This window comes from Ischnura elegans, chromosome 1, assembly GCF_921293095.1.
Source record: "Ischnura elegans chromosome 1, ioIscEleg1.1, whole genome shotgun sequence".
Lineage (NCBI taxonomy): Eukaryota > Metazoa > Arthropoda > Insecta > Odonata > Coenagrionidae > Ischnura > Ischnura elegans.
Window position 1 is genome coordinate 42,519,088 of NC_060246.1, and position 21,707 is coordinate 42,540,794.

Below are 21,707 nucleotides of genomic sequence, written 5' to 3' on the forward strand. Positions count from 1 at the left end.
CGGTCGTCTTCTTCATCTCGTCACGGGAAAAATATTTGATTGGTGCATTTCATTGTATTTTTTTGTAGATAGAATGACCTCTTCACATTATAAATAGCTTTTTAAAATTAAATGTTGCCCATTATTTGATTTTTTTAATGGCCGAAAGGTATATTTCAATTTCCGAGGTGTGGAAAAGAAAATGAATACCGAAGTTACGTCTTCTATGTGTAAAAATTATTAAATAATAATATTAGTAGTTTGTTTTTTTTTTAAGTTTACCAGGACTAGCCACGACTGTTTGTCGCAGTCCAGACCATCTTGTCCCATAATACCCACAAATTTTCACCAAACCTCGGTAGCTTAACTGGGTATAGCACTCGACTGATAATCGGGGGATCCGGGTTCGCATCCCGTTATAAGCTAATAATTTTTTCTCTGTGGAATTTTCGTACGTTAACAGGTTACTCAATCGTATGGGAAAAAAAACAAATTCTAAACAGTATCCAGTTCATCACTCATATGAAGCCTCCCTGGCAAGGTCTGACATGGAAAAACAGTATGACGGATGATGTACTCTGTTTGTTTTGAATGAGAATCACGGAAGGTCTCTCAACACAAGAAAGCAAAATGAAGTACACAAGACATAAGTAACAGAAGTTACAAGCAATGAGCAAGCTAAAATTCTTATACTGCATTTCTAAGTTAATGCATCGAAAATTTATTCAAATAAAAAATTGCCGAGCTCTACTCTCGATACTATTCCCGATTATGCGCGCGCGAGTAAAGTCTTTCCAAATTTTATTCGTTATTCACATGGAGAATATAAGTATCCTCCACGATAATATCCTCTATAGGAATTACACACACTTAATAAATGAGGATTAATTAGTTATTATTATCAGATCTCGCCATTATCCATTAATAAGTTTAGCAAGAGCTGCTGGGAAATAAAATCTTTCAAAACTTAATTGCGAATAGAAAGCGATTTAAAAATAAATAACAGATGAATATCATCGACATTTGGTAAGTATTCCAGTTTTCTTTCATCGTCTGCTAAAGTGAAACAGTCCATGAGGAAGAAGTAAAATTATCTCCTAATGAAGGATCTCGGCTTTACGGTCGATCAATTATGTCGAGATTTTGACCCATGTAAGACTTTCCATGGAACAGAAACGTCATCTTCCTCAAAATTTATTTCCCAGTGTCTTATTAATTTTCTGTCTGAGGAAAATGAGGTACATGCTCCTCGAAACGGTAACCTTTGTAAAACTTAACCAGTAAAGGAATGCATTCAAGATGGATCTTCGTCATTCCGAATGAACCAAGTAGGTAATAGATGAGATATCAAATTTTGAGAAGTATTTCTGATTGATTTATTTTGATCGTTTTCGATATCTTTACCAATGAGTTAATGTATATTTTTATCCCCTTCCCGATATCATGAAAAAATATACTGCAGCATGTTTAATCGCAAGTTACAGGCATTTCACTTAAAAAGATTCAATCGACATGAATTGGAGCGGCGTTTGCCAATATTCACTATTTATTCTACTACGGACACCCTAGTGCAATATTTTCGTAGGAATCACACACAGAAGATATTAGGGGAAGTCTTGTATGAGCTCCATTTGAGATATGTAATAGGTACTCTACGTAGTAATACACGGTACTCTACAAATCTTGGTGGAAATATAATCGGAAAACAAATGGGAAAAAAACACAAATATTTGACAGTTATATACTTTGATACTTAATTTATTTTATCTAAACTGGATGAAGGTTACAGTAGCTCCCTTTTCCCCAGTCTAATGCTCCAACTGACCTTGAGAGTAGGGTGGGAAAATAAGTGCATTGCTGAACTTACAAAATAAGCATATTACATTATAGAGTTATTGAGCTTAAATACTGATGGAGAAAAATGATCATATGATCAGTCTTGATTATGCAGATTGAATAGGTTGAACTCAAAATTTTCAAAAGTCACTGGGCAGACCAACATGCGGTTAGTTTCATAGAAGGGCAATACGCAAGAGAGAAGAAGAATTTGTGCGTTCGCCAGAGGGGATATAGGTATTATATGAAAAAGTTGGATTGAGCAGGTCCAGAGACACAAAAAACACGAGGAAAATATGAACGGGCTGGAAAAGTGACATAGAGGAGTATAATAATAGGAATGGGTCAGGGAGAAATTTGAGGGCTGCTGCAAACAAACCCAGGATTATAACACTAATAATAACCATTCACTGAGACACGCCAGAAATGCTTTCTGCATGTGTGCTATCCGGTTGTCTTGATACAATGAGTATCACTTATGAACCCTTTAACACTACCAGGTGTCACGTTTCAACTCCATTCACCGTTTTTGTTTTGCTATGCGCGGTGTGATACTCGTGAGCGAGTCAATGTCTTCTCCTCTGACAAGTTCCAGAAGAGTCCGAGAAGTTACTTGCAACACTCGGCTGGCTCTTTTCCAAAATTTCTCAGAGGCGGGAGGGATTGAAACCAGAGTATATACGAAAAGACTCTGAGAGCTTTTCCAGACAGCAATGCACTGCATTGTACAAATACTTGAAGTAGGGCCTTCAACCGCATAATTTACGCATGAAAATGGGACAAGAATTTTGAAGATCCACTAGGGGGAATTCCTGTTTTTGTTTACCCGTATTTCCCTGAAATTTTGACCATAAAATTTACGATCTTCTCCAGAATATCGTCAGCGGCGACGGATTCACTCGAGTTTATGGTGCCAATTTCCGGCCAAAAGGAATATCAATCGGAAGATTGCCGACTTTCTCAGGGTAAGAGAGTCCTTCGAAAGACGATTTTCTTATTTGACTCTGGAAAGTATCGTGAAATTGAGCAATAAATCTCAATGAAGAGCAGAGGATTCGCATCACTTGTGCCCCTGGGAAACAATGATTCAACACTACTTCTGTCACCGTTCAGTGGGCAATACTCTGGGAAAGGAACTTTCATTAACTTATTCATCTTTGGCAGTTATACGAAGTTCTTTTTGGATGAAAATAAACTAGACATATGGAGACGATGACCGGTTTAAGCTATGGGAATTCTTCACATTTCTTGAGTTACTTGAAGGTTCACGAAAAATTTCCCAAATACGATTGGTCTCAAATAATGCCAACAAACGAAAGTGATTTTTATTCAATGAATTCCGGGAGAATATAGATATGTTTGGGCATTTTTTTTACAACGATATTAAAATATTTCTTCACTATAAGTTCACAACTGGTGCTGCCATCTATATGGTATAAATTAAGGAAAATCATTCATCTAAAATCCTGTAGAAAAGCCGTAGATGTAAAATAACGTGGACCACTGGCGTTGGAATTCTTATTCAGGAATCAACAGCTACAATGGAGATGGTTCAACCTCTACTTGTTTCATACGTAAAAACCGTCAAACTTTCGGAATATATACCAGAAACCCCTGTTACCGATTTAAACACTTAGTTATCCATAGTGGAAGATATTAACATCAAAACAAATCCTTATAGGTTTCCAAAAAACATTCTTAGCTCAATTTTCACCCACCTTTTGTTTCAGAGAGAGAAAAAGTTCGTTAATTCAAGGGGCGTTATCCATCACGACGGATCACCTCGCATAAAACATCCAAATTAGCCTCGCATTCTTCCCTCCAAAGAAATTTTAGTCGGCACGGAAAACTTTCGGATGCCCGTAGCCATTGGCCTCGAGACTAATGAGGCAGCGGGTAATTCCTAGCGACGAGGAGCAGTTTTTCAGTTTTCTCCACAATGGGAGTGTTTTTCGAGCAGGAATTGAAGAGCGATTCCTAACGCGGAGGATCTATTACAGCTTTCCCACATGCACCTCGATGCAGAGCGGCAGCCGATAGGGATTCCGAAAGGGCAAACCGGGGAGAAATTGGGTCATCGGCCCATCCAAGGGAAACTATTCTCACGCGGCGGGCACCTACCTCCCCTCGCCTCCCACAACAGACACCTCTCGCCCGGCTCCCCCCAACACTCACCCCCCTCTCCCCTCCTCCCCCATCCCCTCCAACATCACCTGGCATTCACCCACCCGACCTGCGCCCGCACTCATTGAAATTCATACCCGAGCGTTTTTTTTTTTTCAACGGACGTTTCACATCATTCAACCTTTATTAGGGAATGGAAAAGTTGAAAATAAGGAGGAGATAGAAAGGAAAAAAAGGAGAGCGGGAGAAAATATTTTCGAATGCTCCAACTCCTCCATAAAAAGACACAATTTCGCTCCTTGTTACTTCAGGTAGGTGACCACGTTAAGAAGCAGAAAAGACGACGCTTTTCATCGGAGAGGACAAGGTCTATTCCCACGACGACTCGAGAAGCGAGAGGAGGAAGTTAAGAGAGCAGCCTTCAACTGTCCTCGAGCGAAAATTGGTTGGCGTGTCATCATGCGAGAATTGCGAAAGCATTATCAAGGGATAGGAATGCAGCGCTCCACGACAAAACAAGCAAACTTGAAAACAAAATTGGATGATTAGTGAATTAAATTGGATACTTGTTATTCTGAAGGCTTCGGATTCGGCAGACACCAAGTTGTATTTTGGAATACCGATGCTCACTCAGTAGGGACAAGCATAATGATGGAGAGCTTGGATTACAACAAAGCGTAAGCCATAAGGGAAATCATAAGTCGCCGTACTGTGGCCTCTCTTGTTTTATTCTAGAAATGCCAATGGCTTTGAATGAATGGAAATGAATTCTATCAACAATTCTTAAATTTCACACAATAGTGAAAATTTCGTTGACTATTAGCCATTCCTTCGGTCAATTTCTTAAACAATATACACTTACAAACATTTCTGGCGTTATGGCAAAATAAAGTACAGGATCCAACTTACCTAGATAACTATAGGTTCAGCAAAGTATATGATTTGCCTACGCAGCGCTCATATACTTAGCTATCCATTAAATATGAGCGGGAGTAAACAGCCAAATCCAGCATTTAACTGGCCACGTAGGCGAGCCAGAAGACAGAATGATATGGTAGATATACATGCATGGAAAGAATACAAATTTGAAGGATGTTAAGGTGGAAATAAAGAGAATTAGAATGCAACAATGCATTTCAGAGAAATGCTAAATTTGCATTGTTGCATAAAATAAGCATTATTATGGAAATATATTACTTTCATTTGCAGCCTCGTCAAAACATGCAACGACGGATCATTATCAAGTCGTTGAGAATGGCGTTTCGGTCTAGTGACATCACTCTAGATGGCAGAGTAAAGAAGAGGATAAGGACAGGCGTTTGAAATTTTACAAAAATATGCATTAAGCAATGGCAGATACAACGAAATACATCTTTTTTCGGTAAAGTTTTCTCGGGTTTCGCACCGGGTCAGGACCTCCATATCTCCTTCCAGCGTTTCGATGAACAACTCGCCCATCGTCATCAGGGATCCAGGAATCCAATGACGTGGAGTTCATTCCCTGACGACGATGGCCGAGTTTTTCCTCAAAACGTTTGAATGATATATGAAGTACCTGACCCGGTGCGAAACCCGAGAAAACTTTACAGCAATTGTTCGCCGCGAAAAACCAAATATTATATCACATCTTTTTTCAGTTATCAAAGAGTTTCTCTTAGATCTTTTGCTCTTCCCCCTCAAATCGCTGCAATATCATGGAACGAAATGAATTGAGCCACGCCCTAAATAAAATGTAATAGACTAGAAAATTATCACTTAACACAAAATAAATTTACACATTTTATTGGCAAAGGTATTGTGAAATCCGACAAGATTGGATGCAAGATAGGAGAGGCTTTCATAGCGGCCTAACACTGGCATCAGAGCCTCATAGCACGACACTCAGGAATAAGACGTGGCCTTGATGTTTATGCTTCCTACTAGACTCCCTCTTAACATTGCCGAGGTGTCGGATTACTAAATAATGTAAGTTATTTTTAAACGGGATTTTGTTTTGGCTAGATTACCCGATTGTAATACCGTTACCGAAGAAATAACTCTTGAACACAATTATTAATGCATGGAAGAGTAATTGTTTCTTATACTTAATACATATTCGTAATCAAGAAATTTCAACGACAATCACCATTAGAAATTTATTCCTGCAAAACTTATTGCATAGAATAAGTCGGAAAAGTAAATATTGATCACACAGTAAGTTGAAGACCCGTTTTTTATGGAGATATTCCAAATGCATCGGAAAACTTTAGATCAATTCATTTCGCGGTGTAAATTTATTCCCGAGGGCAAAAAAATGAATACCCATCTTTGCTCTGCAAACTTACATATTTGAGTGTTAAGTAATGAAGATAAAATATATTAAGCCAGAGTCAAAGAAATACATACAAAAGGCCAGAGTCAACTAAACCTGGCGCCACTTTGACATGCGATGCGTAAAGATGCTATGGATTTGTGGGACCAAAGAGTGTATTTGAAGAGCTTCCCACATATCACTATCATGAGGGTCAGGGTGTGTTGACAGGGTATTGGTTTCCAATCCCCAGAAGCCACGTTTAAATCCTAACTCAATTTTTGATTGCACATTTCAGTTGGGATAAACCGAAGTCACCTTTCGTCCTTCGTCGAGAACAGGATAACAGCAACGCTGGGCATCTCATCACTGGTTCTCCATGATCGGTAACCCTTTCCTCACCAACAAACCCACCTCTACCGAATAAGGCGAACGTCCCAATATCTTGGACTCCTCAAGGAGTCAACCTATTGATCCGAGAGTGAGTTTTTAGTATCAATCACTTAAAAGCCAGTAATCTAACTTTACAGGATCACCAACAGGCGCACTTGTATGCAAAACACCCATAAAAAAATCACCCGTCTCAACCAAGACTCGAACCAATATCTCAATTTCTCCCCTAACACTCTAAAGCCTGCTCATCTCTGTGAGAAAAATCGACAGGGCCCGATTTTAATCCAAGTCAAGAGAGATGCTTTTTCGTAGGTGAATTTTTTTCAACCCGATTACGTTTTCATCTCCCCCAAATTTGGCGAACGCTACTTTCAAGGGCCAAAAATTAATCTGCAGTACGATTGAAGAGAGGGTGATACAAGAAAGATAGCGCTCTAGACTTCTCATCAACTCTAAGCTCAGTTATTTTCAATCTAAAAATACCATTGCCCTCAGGTTCTCCACAGAGTGAATCCCCTTTTTCATTACACGCATGCTAAGAGGAAAGTGGACGGACAATGCAGGAAAAAGCGCTCATTCCACCGTCTCGAAGCAGAGAGGAAGCAGTGAGGAAGAAAACGCGTACACAAGGAGGAGGACGAGACCGGTCGAGAGGGGGGGTCTGGCAGCAGACTTGTATAAAACGCACTGCTAACCGGATTCACAGGCGAAGACCTTCACATCCGGGGCAGGTGCTTCCAATTTTACCACCGCCACCCCGTCACTCCACCAACACCGCCCCCCCCCCACAAACGCTACTCCCCTTTTATCTTTTGCCTCCGCAGACTTGCTCTTTCGTCGCCAAGCATGCGTGTCACCGTGAGCTGCACGCCTCGTTCCTTTACCCTTCGCTGCGGGGGAGAGAACGACCATGCCTCTCTGCTCACCTACCTATAGCCTGGTTTACGCGTCCAAACAGTGGCTCAAAAACGAAAACTCGCCACTAATATCATCAGAGTAGTGTCCCAAGAAAGCTAACATGCTTCGTGATGGCAGAGGCAGGAAAAATTATAGCAATAAGAATTCGTATTTATCATTCAAGCGAATTTAGTCGTTATTTTAATTATTGAATCGTAACACTGCAACTATTCTAAAGGCTTTAAACTGAGCATCAAATTATTAATATAGACAGTCTTCTTCTACAATTTAATTGTTTGACAAACACATAAATCCATTCCCTGGACGGTGGTTAATCCACCCAGACGGGATTCGAACCTGTGGGCTCTAGGTTGGCAGTCGGGGACGTTACCCCGGTGCCACCGAGGCCAGCAAAAATACGTAATTGGTGGAAGAGAAATAGTTTCATCACCTCTTGTTAGTGATAGAATTAAATCCAATTTTGGCAAACCATTGACCCCTAATGCTTAATTATTTAATCATACAACTGCAACTATTTTAAAGGCTTTAGACTGAGCATCAAATTATTCCTTTTGTGCACGAAACTCTACAGGAGTAGGTGGCATTTTTCTTGATTTGCCTAAAATTTACGAATTTTTGGCTATGAGGTTACTTTAATATACGATTCTGTAAAAACAGGCAAGCTTTCCCTATAATTTTGTCCTAAATGGTAAAAATCAAAGTTTGCTCCTTGCGATATATCCACAGTCATCGATATCGACCACGTCCCCAATAAACTTGCAGAGTTTCACTGTCATTGTTCACACCTACTAGTCAAACGTTACATTCGACTGCTAAAGCGGTGAACTTGTACGTATGAACGAGGCTTAAGTCCTCCACGAAGACAAGTGTAAACCCTTCACTTGACGCGGTCCAATCCACCCCACCAAAGTTAAGGACTCAAAACACTGGAGGGTATTCCCCTTTTCTTCCCCTGCCCCAGCTAATTCCACAAGGAAACGATGATTCCCTCGTGAAAAAGAGTGGAGAAAGCGTGCCTCGCAAAAAATAAGGAGTTCTCAGATAGTAGAGCTCGGTACGGAGAACAACTGCAGCGAAAAAAAGCTCTGGAGTTTAGCAAAAGTTGACGGCGGTTTTAATCGCCTCGAAAACGACATTTTGATTGCATTCAGCGTATTTTTTCTCTGTTTTCAAGCTTGATTTCACGTTTCAGATGGGAGTAGCAAGACCCAAAATTTCTTGTTCAAAGGTGACGCATGAAATGGTAAATCTACTGAAAGAACATGTTTAGGTAACAGCTTCGGTGATAGTTATAAAGATTTTAAAAATCCGGATGATCCATATTTCTGGTAAAATTTTTATTCTTTTGCATGTTTTAGATACCAAAACAATAGATCTATATCCAGTTATGATTAATCGGAATTTTTTAGTGATGAATGCTAAATGCATTCGAGGAAGTTTTATTTTTAGAGTCCACCTCTCAAAGCCTCCACCCGATTAGAACCTATTAAAAAACCCCGAAATCTTGGTTTATTCTACTGGTACGCTGGAAATACCTTTTTTTATGAAAATAAGCAAAGAGTAGACACTTACCACAGAAAGGTTGCTCTCCTTGCCATTTTCCGTTGGCGGAGCATGTTACGGTTGGATTCCTTCATGAAGGAAAAGGAATGGCGGCATGTAACGAAAAAAATTGAGAAAACAAGCATTAATTACTTAGACATTTTCTTTGCAGAGTACGCGAATAATTAATTTCTCGAAAAATACATTCATAAAGGTGGTAAATAATAAGAAATAACAAATAAACCACTAGTTACCGCATTATTACGAAACTATCAAGTATCGTCTCTAGTGTTAATTTTTATGTCAAAATTGAAGTTTTTCCGAAAGTCCTCAGGGATTATTTTGCCAAAAGTCAACCATTAAAATGGAAGGATTTCAAAACATCTCGGCTTTAAAGCACATAATGTCTATGACGGTTGGCTAAACATGTCTTTCATAAAATAAAACAAATTTATCTTATGGGGTAGAAGCGAGGGTTTTTTAATTGCTATTGCCATTATTCCCACCAAATAGTGATTCTGCCTTTTCTCATTCTTAACGAAATATTGGAATTTTTACTTTGACCTTTCCATGGTTGATAATACCGTAAACATCTCATCAAAACTCTTTGAAATAGGTGACACAGTAAAAACCTTCTTTAAAAAAAATTCTAATTTCTTCTTAAGCCATTTGTTATCTAGTATGGAAAGCATATAATTACGCACTAAAATTTTATTATACCAATAGCATTACATGTGGAAAGAATACAATATACGGAATAAAAACTCGTTCATTTTCACTGCCAAATTTTTAACGTGACTAAGTTCAAATTTACGTCAAAACATATTAGAAAGATATTACAAACACGATATAATTCTTTATCTAGTGTTAAATTGAATTTAACTAACAGATAGTTTCAGCTCAGAGGGTTGGAAAATATAAGCATCGATACATCAAAGCGATGAAGCACCAAATGAAAATGGAATGATTGAACAGGAAGTTATCCCGTGTCCTTCGCTCACGGATAGAAATGTATGCCCTGAAGGAAAAGGATGCCGGATGTCCAATAAGAAGACTAGGTATTACAGTTAGAGATATGTCGACAGTACTCACCCGAACAGCTCGTATCCATCATCGCAAGAATACGTAGCCGTCGTCGAAGGCTTCAGAGAGCCGCCGTCGCTCAGAGATACTTCGGCATTCAATGGCACAGCCGGGTGACCACATTTCGTCTCTGCAAAAGAAAGTACAATGAATTAAATCCTATTCCTCCACCATCATCCATCCAGCAACATGAAATCTTAAACATGTGTAATATACATGAACATGATCATATCATGATAACAAAAAAAGTCGATCATAGTAGGAGATGAATTGGCCAAATAAATATTCGTGGTGCGAGATGGTCCAGAGAAAGCCGAGAAAAACTTGAATAAGACCCCTAATAAACTAAGCCACAGGCATCTTGCGCCTCACTTCAGTGGTCTAGGGTGATCTCTGCCTCAACATATCCAAACCAGCCTACGGGTTGAAACATTGATTGAGTGAGTTCTATTTGCGCTCTAATGCTCTATATTTTTCTTAAAATACTTTAGAGCTAAATTATGAGTATATCAAATCGTTTCTCGCCTAACTTTGTGGAAGGTTTCTACATCTGCTCCAACATGAATTATGAGATACAAACATAACCTTTCGATTATATTCTATTCTTGTGTTATGAACATGATGATTGTACATTCTAATACGCATATACGAACATTGGCAGTCAAACATAGATTTAGGAACGATAGGTATTGATTGATTATCTTATTTCCTTGAAAAGCCAGTAATGTTTTACAATGACTAAAACTCCACAGCAACATTGCAACGAGCAGATCATCCGGTAAGTTCAAAAGGCATCATACAGAAGTATCCTTGATAATCTACCACAATAAGACGACACAAGAAGATAAATGGAATTTATCGGGCTAGTAAGATCCCGGACAAGAAGTATATGGGAAAAGTTGATCATTAATCTTAGGTTACACAGATCAACACAAATCAATACATACAGAGAATTGGCAAAATGGAGATAAAATAATGATGATGTGATTTTAAGGAAGGCCATTGAATTAAATGGTTTCAATACTCTCCCAATAAAAGCGATGATAGAACGCTTTTTCACCGTGTTATATTGATTTTCTATACTTACCTTAGTGCATTATTCCTCGCCTAAGTAGAATACATATTTTAAACGTGAACGAAGAGAAACAATATATCCCACCGGCGTCGCATCAATCTTGCAACGTCTCATTTTAAAATAAGACATTCACATTCCCCGCGTGTGTCTTTCTTGAGCAAGGTCAAAGGTGTGAGCGTGACACCCGAGACCTCGTTCTGTTTTCTTAGCATATCGAAACCATATCGTACGGACGGAAATAATATTCATAATCCTTTGGTCATTAAGTATTCGTTAGTGCTTAGATTCCAGTACTGGGTGATAGTTTAAGAGAGTTGGTACTTCTACCATATGAGTCGCTACATTTAAAATTGAACTCAATATGTAGAGATACAATGCCAAATAATCGTCCCAATAACCATAAAATAAGTAATGCCTGTTAAATCACTGACTTCAGAAAGATATTCATCTCCTTTCTCCTCTTCTACTCAAAATGTATTCTTTCATCCATGAGGAGGAAATAAATGTTGCTATGGACATTTATTAATATTTTTATTTTTTTGCGGGAATCATGATAATACAAGCACAGAGCAATAAATGAAATTTCACTTCAAGGAAAATACCTAATGACCGAAAAACGTCTGCAGAGTCCATCCACAGAATTCAATTATTAACCGATCTAACATAAGTCTCCACTAACTTTGTAAATTTCATACGATTTTTCGAAACCTAGGTCGGGTAACAATAACCTGTAACCATCAAATGTTTTTCTGTCATCAAGAAACCTTTACGCCGATCTACAAAATATCTCCGACTACTCTTAAGTTCACATTAGTTGGCTCCAAATTTCTTAGACATTTTCAAAATAGCTGTAATAATATGATTAGCGATACATAACTAATTTCACTGATTCCACTGATTGAGCAATTTAAGGTTTACTGCGATAATTACCCATACCAAATATTTTCTACACTGATGTAACAGTGCCTTTATCTATTTATCCTTCATCTATCCCTGTTACTTGCAATACTGAAATACAGTTTTTCATATAATTCACGTTTTTAGAGAATAAAATGGTATAAGATGACTTACATATGCGCACTTGCACCAATTCAAAGTTCTCACCCAAATCTCAAATTTTAGAAATCATGCACTGGGCTTTATACCGCTTAAACTGCTTATTAAATTGTATTTTATTAGAATAATATTTCGATAGGAATATGGGAAGGAGGCTTCCACGAGTAAAGCTTTCCACTAAGGATACCTACTTCTCGGCAAACTTACATTACTGTGAAACCACTACTTTATTGGTATAAGCGGTCCTAGAAAATGAGTCCGTAAATGAGAGACGTCCATAACTTGGAGGTGACCCGAAGAAAACATCATTTTTACCGTTTATTTTACCGCGAAAATATTGTACTGTAAAATTTGGGCAACCACTAAGACTTCACGGGGTTTCTGAAAAAGTGGTACGAAACGGGAACATTATTCGCTCTTACTTTCGCATACCACAGCGCCCAATTTGTTTATTAGCCCTCTGCGAGTGGTGCTGCATGCAGGCGGCTGCGCACCAATCATAGACAACCGCTGGCTCGAAGGTCCTTCGCGCGTTTGGACGAGGTGCTCTAAAATATCAGATTAGTTAGCATTTTCAAGAATACATTCCACGACACCCTATCATTCATTCCCAACATGGGCATTGTTGTATCTTCAATGGTTTCACAATTTTCGCTCTCTTCGTTCCCCGACCTATTCACAAACGCATTTCTTTAAAGAAAAAAAAGCTCTCTATTTTAAGAGACGAGCAAGAAAATCTATGGCGATGGTGTGCGTATAAGAGAGCAACTGTGTCCAACAAAGTGTGCGTGTTCGTTAGCGGGAGTGTCCGCATAGTAGAGGTTCGATACTTGCACAATTGCATCCTTCTGTCGGATAATTGCATTCTGTCCTTTAGTCACAGGTTTGTTTGAACGGAGTTTTCACTGAATTTATAATATCTCGTCCTGGATTCAAAAGGCACCTATCCGTTTGATACTGTAGCTAAAAAGACCTTTGGTGGAGGTGATTGAATCTCTCTCCTTTGGCAGTTGGCAGACGGATCGACTTCTGCAGTGGCACGTAAGCAAAGAAAACGTGACTTACCGGAAAATTACGACAGGTAGCCCGGAGAGCAAGAACTCTCGAGATCTCTCGCGAGGAGAAAGAAAAAATAAGGCGCCTCCATAAATCTCACGGACGGTTGCTTCATTATTCCCCACATCAACTACGAGGGAACTGTGGAACGCGTTTCCACAGGTAAACCACGCTTGCGATGATCCAGTTCGAATGCATAAACGCCCACGTGGGTCCTTACCGCTAACAAGGGCGGAGGGCTTGATGACTCATGTTCGTGAATGATCAATGCGCCGAAAATATATCCACGTCATTCCATATTTGGCGGGGAGACAAATATCCCTAATGTAGATTCTACGCCAAGGACTCCGTCATCACACCATGAAATCACTAATTTATCTAGTAAATCGATACTTTTTCTCCCATTCACTGGAGTAGCAGCAGTTGTTGCGAAGCGGTGAACATCAATTCAAAAAAGGCGCGCGTAAGTAACCAGTACAGAGTGTCAGAGCTCATCTCGATAAATATAGTCCTTAACAGCCATTTTATATACCTCTGCGTTACATAATTCGCTTACATTTTACATGCATGCAATAAATCTTTATCAAACCAACTCCACGTTATTCAATAAAATTATTACACTTTGAAAACAAACGCCATTTTTTATCTTTCTGTAAACTTTAATCCTAATCATATTTTGATTGAGATCCAGAATGAGAAGAAATCAAGCAATAAAAATACTGTAAAATATGATTCCTTCTCCAAATACAGAGCTCAAATACGGTCTACAGCGGAATTACAGTCTCCCGGAATAGTGTAAGATGATTACGAAGAAATATTTATAGAAAGCTGCAGAAAAAGAGAGCAATCTTGGCAAAAACCTCTAGAAAGTTAATAAAGCTATTTATAGTTCCCAGATCCAAACCGACATTCGAAACTTGGGCCATCTGGACCATTTGATGAAATATACTCGATCTGGTGGATATTGACATGGGCGAGTTTTCCGAGTAAAAGTTGTGGGAACGACAAATTCTTGTTAGTCAAAAACATGTCTTACATACCATCGCAGCACCATCCTCACACGGATTCTTAATAAGGGAAATCCAAAGCTCCCTTCAAAATATGATTCTAGCTTCAAGAAACTATCGACTCCACAAATATAAATGCCAGAAAAGTTCACACGATACACCAATCAATCCTTACGACTATTCCAAGACACGTTATAGACTTCAGCTTATTTCATTGAGTTCTCAGAGATTGCCCTCGAATCCTGAAATATGATTAATTGCGATAAATAAATAACGGTGCTACGATGCTCTATTCAGCCGTTTTGTGGTTAGGATGGCTAGAAAAGTAAGCTGCATAAAAGTTTTTTTACCCGAATACTACAACAGATGTAACTTTTCGGATATACCTTCGCAGAATATCACAATTTTAGTGGGGACAGGTGCTTACCTACTCCAAGGCTCATGTATTTTATGGCAACTGGAGATGAATTCACTTTTAAGCTACTCAGAAACAAAATGAAATACTATAATAATTTTTAAAATGGCGCTTAAAATTTGTGACTATGTTAAAGATTTTCCGCATTTTTCGCCTTTCAATTCTACAATGACCCACAACATGGCGCAAGAAATATAAGGAACAGCTTTTACCATTTGTGCGGCTCAAATAGATCATGTGACTTACAGTTTATCGTTAGTATTGGAATTGATTTGTATCTTTCAAAAGTTCAATCATATACAGTGGCCGATTCCGAAGTCACATGGCTAGTTTAATGATCATTAGCGAAGTTTTTGATAAATAAAAAATATTTTTAAAAATTAAAAGCATTAATAGTTCTTCAGTATTGGTGGAAACGGTGAAGTCCTTGTCTGTTCAGTCAAAGGTCGCGGGTTTGAGCAACACCTATTACATTTCCCATCGAAGACATGTGTGTTTGTAATCACCCAATACTATTTGTTTACGATTCAATATGTATCATTTCTCAGGTGATAGAAATAAATAATTACTGATAGTCATGTGCTTAGGATGTATCAATTTAATATCAGTATCCATATCTAACATTTCAATATATGAGCCCAAGGTTTATACAATACAAAGCAAGTGCATCTTCATGATAAATGGCATTGTTAGTAAATACATTGGTATTTCTCTGTCCCATATCCCATTTGAGATGAAGTCACAAGTCTATATTTTCCAGGCTATCATTTCTTGTTTGAGAAACGAATATGAAAAATATTTTTCTGAACTCTAGATGGTCCCTAAAGCTTTAAACTTTCACTCTTTCTATAACTTCGGGTAAATACCATTTAGAAGAACTCATATTGTGCAAAGCTATAAGGAGATACGGTTTGAACACAATCACTATCAAGGTTATTTCATTTTTCCAATCGATGAATCGTATTCAGAAATCAGATTTCAATACTTTCCAGATAATGCGTGATAGGCTATGGTTAACAGGGTTATATTGCATCAGCTTCATCAACAGATTTTATTTTATAGGCTTGAATCGAAACAATTTTCGTTCATACTTATGAATTGAGAAATTTTCACATTCATGCATGCATCCACTGAGGTCTAGCAGGTAGAATTTTGAATAGTTTGATATTCTTATTTTTTGTCAGCATTTGCCTTTATAAAACTTAAATCTTTCCATGTGGAAAAAACCTCTTCATTAACTTTTACCGGTGGAGTCATTGCATTCAAACGTTTAAAAACGGAAATTAAATGAAATATTGCTCTTATTGTTTGTGAATGTAATTTGCAGTGACGGGTTAAAATCTAGGGTGGTGAGAACACTTTATTTCATCCGCAATCCATAATAATATCTAAAATAAAAGAAAGTAATTGACCAACGCGTTGCAACGCTTGTTCTATTTTCTCCTTTTCTAAATCCTTCAAAACCCTTATTCCGTTCAGATTTCATGAAAACGAAAAAAATACGAAAACTAAGAAAAAAATTTTAAAAGCAAATAACTGAAACACACCTCTGCGTGTTTTCGGTGATTAACTACTCAGCTTGGAGCAATAACGCAAGCCTGCGCTCATTTTAAATAAAACGCACTAAATTGCTGCAGAAACGAATGCAAGGGAGTGTTATAATACAACACCAACCACGTTGACTTGTTTTAGATACTTATTTATCTCCTGGTTTTCACATTTCCTTCCCTCCAAAAATACTTGGGTATTGTTTAAATTACTGAAGATTCGTGTTTATCGAAGGTTAAAGAAAAAATATAGCCAACTCACTGGAATGGGAGAGAATCCTTGATAATGACCCAAGATAGTCATGGTTCATTAGGATAATTGGACGACGAAAAGGAAGCGTTTGGGATCGGGAATTCTAATCACCCCGAAAACTATTCGTCCCAAGGGCATCCGAAATGTAGCAGGGGGAAGTGGCTAATGTCGCGGAAGGACGCGCCAACGCCCATTGTGGGTTCAAGGGCGGTGGGATTCGATCCGCAAGCTGGAACTCGAAGGCGGCACTAAACCTCGTTGTCATGATGGCAGAAAATACTAACAAGAAGAAGATGAGACACTGATGAGACGACGGACAGGTTATTCTTCCATATAATCAATGGCATTTATTCAACGTTTGCTTGCTCGTTTCATTCTGGTGTGCTCCCATGCCTTCATACACACTTCTATTAGTTATAACGACTAAAATTAGTGAATTTTTGAACCTTCATAATAATTTTGGCGCAAATAAAGTTTCGTATTTCCACCCAAAAAAATAAATCTTCGCGTCCTTGAATCCTATCTTTTGGTGCAAGGAGCCTTCGGCGAAAAATTCATCTCAATTAGTTATATTGGTATAATCCATCCTACAACATACATACACGTTTTATCTAGACGTTTTTTAATGCGACGCCACCTCATAAAACGATTTTACGAATGAATATCAATAGGTATACATAAAAAAGATAAAAAGTAATACAAATCAAAACTTTACTGAATATTGGGATGTTTCATTTAATTAAAAATTTGTACGATTGTTTTTGGTTCTTACATTTCGGGATGACCCAATCACAAACTAATTTACACTAAACCAATAACAATTGAAATATATATTGCCTCTCTTTATATTGCAAAGAAATGGTGATACTGGGAGTTTTTACATTCCTGAAAACCGCGTGCGTTTCTTACGTTGTTACATAGGTGACAAATTAATCAAATAAAAAGTGTATAAGGATACTAAATGTGAATGAATAGAGGTTTTTTAATTGAATTGAAAATTAATAATAAACAGGAAAATGTTTTTAAGCTCAGCTACTACATTTCCCCACAGATATTGCTATTAGCTACTGATTTCCAATTGGAGATAGTACTCAATTTTCCCAAAGCGTTTAATTTTGAATTTTATGGTCAACGCAATATCATCCATATATTTAAATGTTTGAATTCAGGAGGTAGTAATCAAGCACCGTAATGCGGATTTTGACGTACAAATTAAAATGGTGAGATGGATTCGCTTAAAAATATGAAGCAATATTATTATTGTAAGAAAGAATAATGACTTAACCATTGGATTTCATCAGTAAATTTTTTCCACATCCTTGACCCAAGGAGCATCATATTATTTTACAATATACTAATACTTTCAAACAAAAATACTTTCCTAGCGAACGCTTTGAAAGCGAGTGCTTTTCAGGAGTCACGGGGAAAAGTATAAGAGGTGAGAAAAACCTTGAGGAGAATTTGCTACAACTGTTGCTATCTTACATTCATTTTAAGTTCTCTTATCGTCTCGATTATTAAACTATAAATTGGACATATTAAATTATATCCAAAGAATAAAAACTTAATTGTGGAAGGAAAAGTATAACATGTCTATATTGAAACCTTACTCACTGCTTTTTCCAGTTTCTATCAAAATACCTTAATTATTAGGAATACCCTTGGCAACACTGTGGGCCTAAGGTTTAGGCAACTAGATTTAGGTTACTTTAGGACTCATAATATTTAACTTTGAGAACAATACCGGTCACAAACCTAGGAGACTTCAACGACTGTCGACATAAATTATCGTGCAATAGGTTGGTTTCCTATTATTTTTTTATTGCCTAAATCGAAAGATTATTACTCCTGGAGTACGTATATCACGCATTTAGATATTTAAATGACGATATCTATTTTTCGCGATTAAATGAAAAGTGTAAATTTTCAGGCGCGCGAAAACGCGACGGATAAGTATGAATGCCGGGAAAACTCCGTGTAACGTCGTTCTGGTTCCCGCTGCCGTATGTGAGGTGACCTTGGGGCGAGGCTCTGACCGCTGATACGACGCAGGATGCTAGCAGGTTGCAAAGTATCGCATTGGCGCCAATCTGGCCTTTTTCAAATGCGGTTAAAATTGACCATTGCCATTCGTCTGAACTGGGATTTCTAAAACCAAATAATTTGTACATTATGAATACACTAATGGTGGGTAGCGAATCGCAATCAATGCCTTTCATTTTCTTTGATGAAGGAAACTACACTATTGTGAAAGGTTCCCGCATGCTGTCAAAATTTTTGGAAAGAACACGGTGAGAATCCCTTGCTTTAAATGTTCTTCTATAGGAGTAGCAAACTAATTTGAATGAAAGCAGGTAGCAAAGAAAAAAAAGAGATGAAAGTTCGAAAATCCAAAAGGTTTGCGGTCATTGCTCGGCAAAAGTGTGCGATCGCGAGAGGTAATGCGTGGGAGACGATTGCGCCACTGGGAGCAGATTGGGAGAGAGCGTTTTAAAAGGCTCACGTTTGAGAAGAGCCCGAGAAGAGAGGCGATATATAATAACTTCCGCCGCCATAATTGTGATAGGGGCGGCTGATGACGCAAAATCTTTCCAATCCCATGGAGTCACTTTCAATTATTCCGAATCTAGCCGCGTGTATCGCGTGGGACCCATGACGATCCGAGATAAACATAATCTCGATTTTGTCATCGAAACCTATCCTCGGTATTCTCGTGGCTATTTTTTTTTGCTTTGAAGTTACTCTTTCTATTCCATTTATTTAGGCAAAAAGCAACGAGAGGCACAATGCGTCGAATTTTTTCAAACTTTTTGCAGACGAAAGTTAAACTTAGCCGAAACAAAGGCTAGAAAAACAGAGAGAAATGAGGTAACTCACCGTGTTTGGAACAAGAGACCTGAGGAAAAATGATGACAGCACGAAACAAGTTACAGATTTTTTGAAGATTGACTAAATTTACCGCAATAACAGAATGGTACAGCGTAGTTTTTTTTTAAGAATAATAGTTTCAATTGTTAGCGAAATTCAATTCTACTAACAGAAATCTAAAGTCGTTCATAGATTCTTGAATAATTGAGCCTTAATTAATCCCAGTTATGTCGCTACAGGTATATTCTCCAAAGAATAATATAGTTTAATTCCCTGAGATTTAATTGGTCCCGCAATAGCAGCCACGTGAAAAAGTTTCTCGCGTTCTGATAATCAAGGATAACAATCGGCAACGCAGTGTGCTGGGGAGGAAGAGCTTCTTCTCTGAGTTCATTAACTCTCACTCAACTCCGAAAATGTTTTCTGCCGTGGATTTACAAGAAGACAGTTCTCGGCCAGCTATAGCCAAGCGCACTCAGCCTCAATGAAAATCCACTGCCTTGAGCACAGTTACTTTAAAAATATATAGATCCAAAGTGCAAGAGGACATCTTGGGTGCTTTCATCATTATCATTAGTCAACAATCCTAAGATTGGTTTGACGCAGCTCTCCATTTCTCTCTCCTATCCGCTAATCTTTTCATAGCTACATATTTCTTCTCTTTCACATCCTTTATAACTTGTCCTATATAACTAATTCGGGGCCGTCCCTTGCCCTTTTTCCCTTCCACTTGTCCTTCAACGATTGTCTTCATCAGACCACCGTGCCTCAAAATGTGGCCAACTAAGTTGTCCCTTCTTCTGCATAAGGTTTTTAGGAGGTTTCTCTTTTCTCCCACTCTTCTTAACACTTCCTCGTTACTCACACGGTCAATCCATTTTATCTTCATCATTCTTCGGTAGCACCACATTTCGAATGCTTCCACTCTTGACTTCTCTGCTGCTGTCAACGTCCAAGCCTCGCTTCCATAGAGGAACATACTCCATATGTAGCATCTGATGAATTGTTTCCTTACTTCTATGCTGGTATTTTCAGCTGCTTGGGTGCTTTATCATTTTAAAATTCTTAACAAATATTTCCTATTTCAAGTATGATTCTCATGTTTATTTATAGATACACATGATACTATCAACTTCTCTCGATCGTCATATTTCTGCGGGGCATAATATATATAAGTTCTTCAAAAATACTAATTAACCCGAGACATAGGTAGGCAAATGGTGTCACAACCAAAAATTTCCAAAGCTACATGTTTTCTTGGCAATATATCGATTAAATTACACCGAGAGCGCAAATGCGCGAAAAGTGATCCCTATCTGGGGTTGGGATAAGTATGCGATCCTCTTACTACCTTACAGTATGCTGGCATGGGGGTACTTGAACACTTTCAAGCCAAAGCTCCATCTTTCAAAAGATATAAGGAACAAATAAGAAGAGAAATATACAGAGAAGTCATGTTCTACAAAGGAGATTTCTACAATTAAACCATAGCGTTTCCCATCTATTTGTCAGCTTTTATATATTTGAGGAGCCAGCCATGACACTTACTTGGACTGAAACAATTCCGCTGGTATTCAGTAGTAATTAAGATTACTTTCACTTACGAATGCTGCTAAATGCGTTGAAGGACTTCAACCAACGTAATCAGCATGATAACTTCTTTTGTTAAATAATCAATGAACTTTATCTCCATTCCGTTTTAAGTTATGAATTTATCTCAATTTCTATTATGTCTCAAAAATAAACAGACCAAACTATTTTACAAATAGAAAACCTTTCGATTTTTCTCCATTGTTGCCATTTTTATGCATAAACATTATAAAATCAGATGAACCCTATAATGCTAATTATAATACTTGCTCGCACTGATACGTTTTACATCTTGGAAGAAAATTTATTAGCTTAAGATTCCTTTTGCAATTTTATTTCCGTTAATCTTAAAGTGATAAAATAAAGTAAAGTAATATAAAATGAGTTCTGCGGAAATGAAAATCACGTCTAACAATTTTTTAAAGGTTTTTTACCGAAAAATTAGCCATGCGGAGGTTCGGTAGAAAATTGAACCACTTCTTGGATGCAAACATGAATTTATGGCCAATTATTCAACAGTTATCCGATCCTGGTTTTGGTGCCCAGAGGAGTATATAAAAAATAATTGATACACAATCGTGATTTTTGCGGCAACTTTGAGACAACAACAACGTATCGTTGATAAAATAGAGTGGATAATGTCCTGGGTTACATTTACTCGGTGACTAAAATCGA

The 21,707-nt window shown here is 38.0% G+C and overlaps 1 protein-coding gene across 1 annotated transcript in view; it reads right to left on the minus strand.

Moving 5' to 3' along the window:
• The window catches only part of LOC124159365 (sushi, von Willebrand factor type A, EGF and pentraxin domain-containing protein 1), an 89,578-nt gene that overhangs the window by 43,353 nt on the left and 24,518 nt on the right, over positions 1 to 21,707 (minus strand). Inside the window, exons 2-3 of the mRNA XM_046535134.1 lie at positions 10,175 to 10,295; positions 9,113 to 9,171 (exon numbers count right to left, since the gene is read on the minus strand). Of these exons, the coding sequence (XP_046391090.1) occupies positions 9,113 to 9,171; positions 10,175 to 10,295 (180 nt within the window). The remainder of the gene's footprint in view (positions 1 to 9,112; positions 9,172 to 10,174; positions 10,296 to 21,707) is intronic.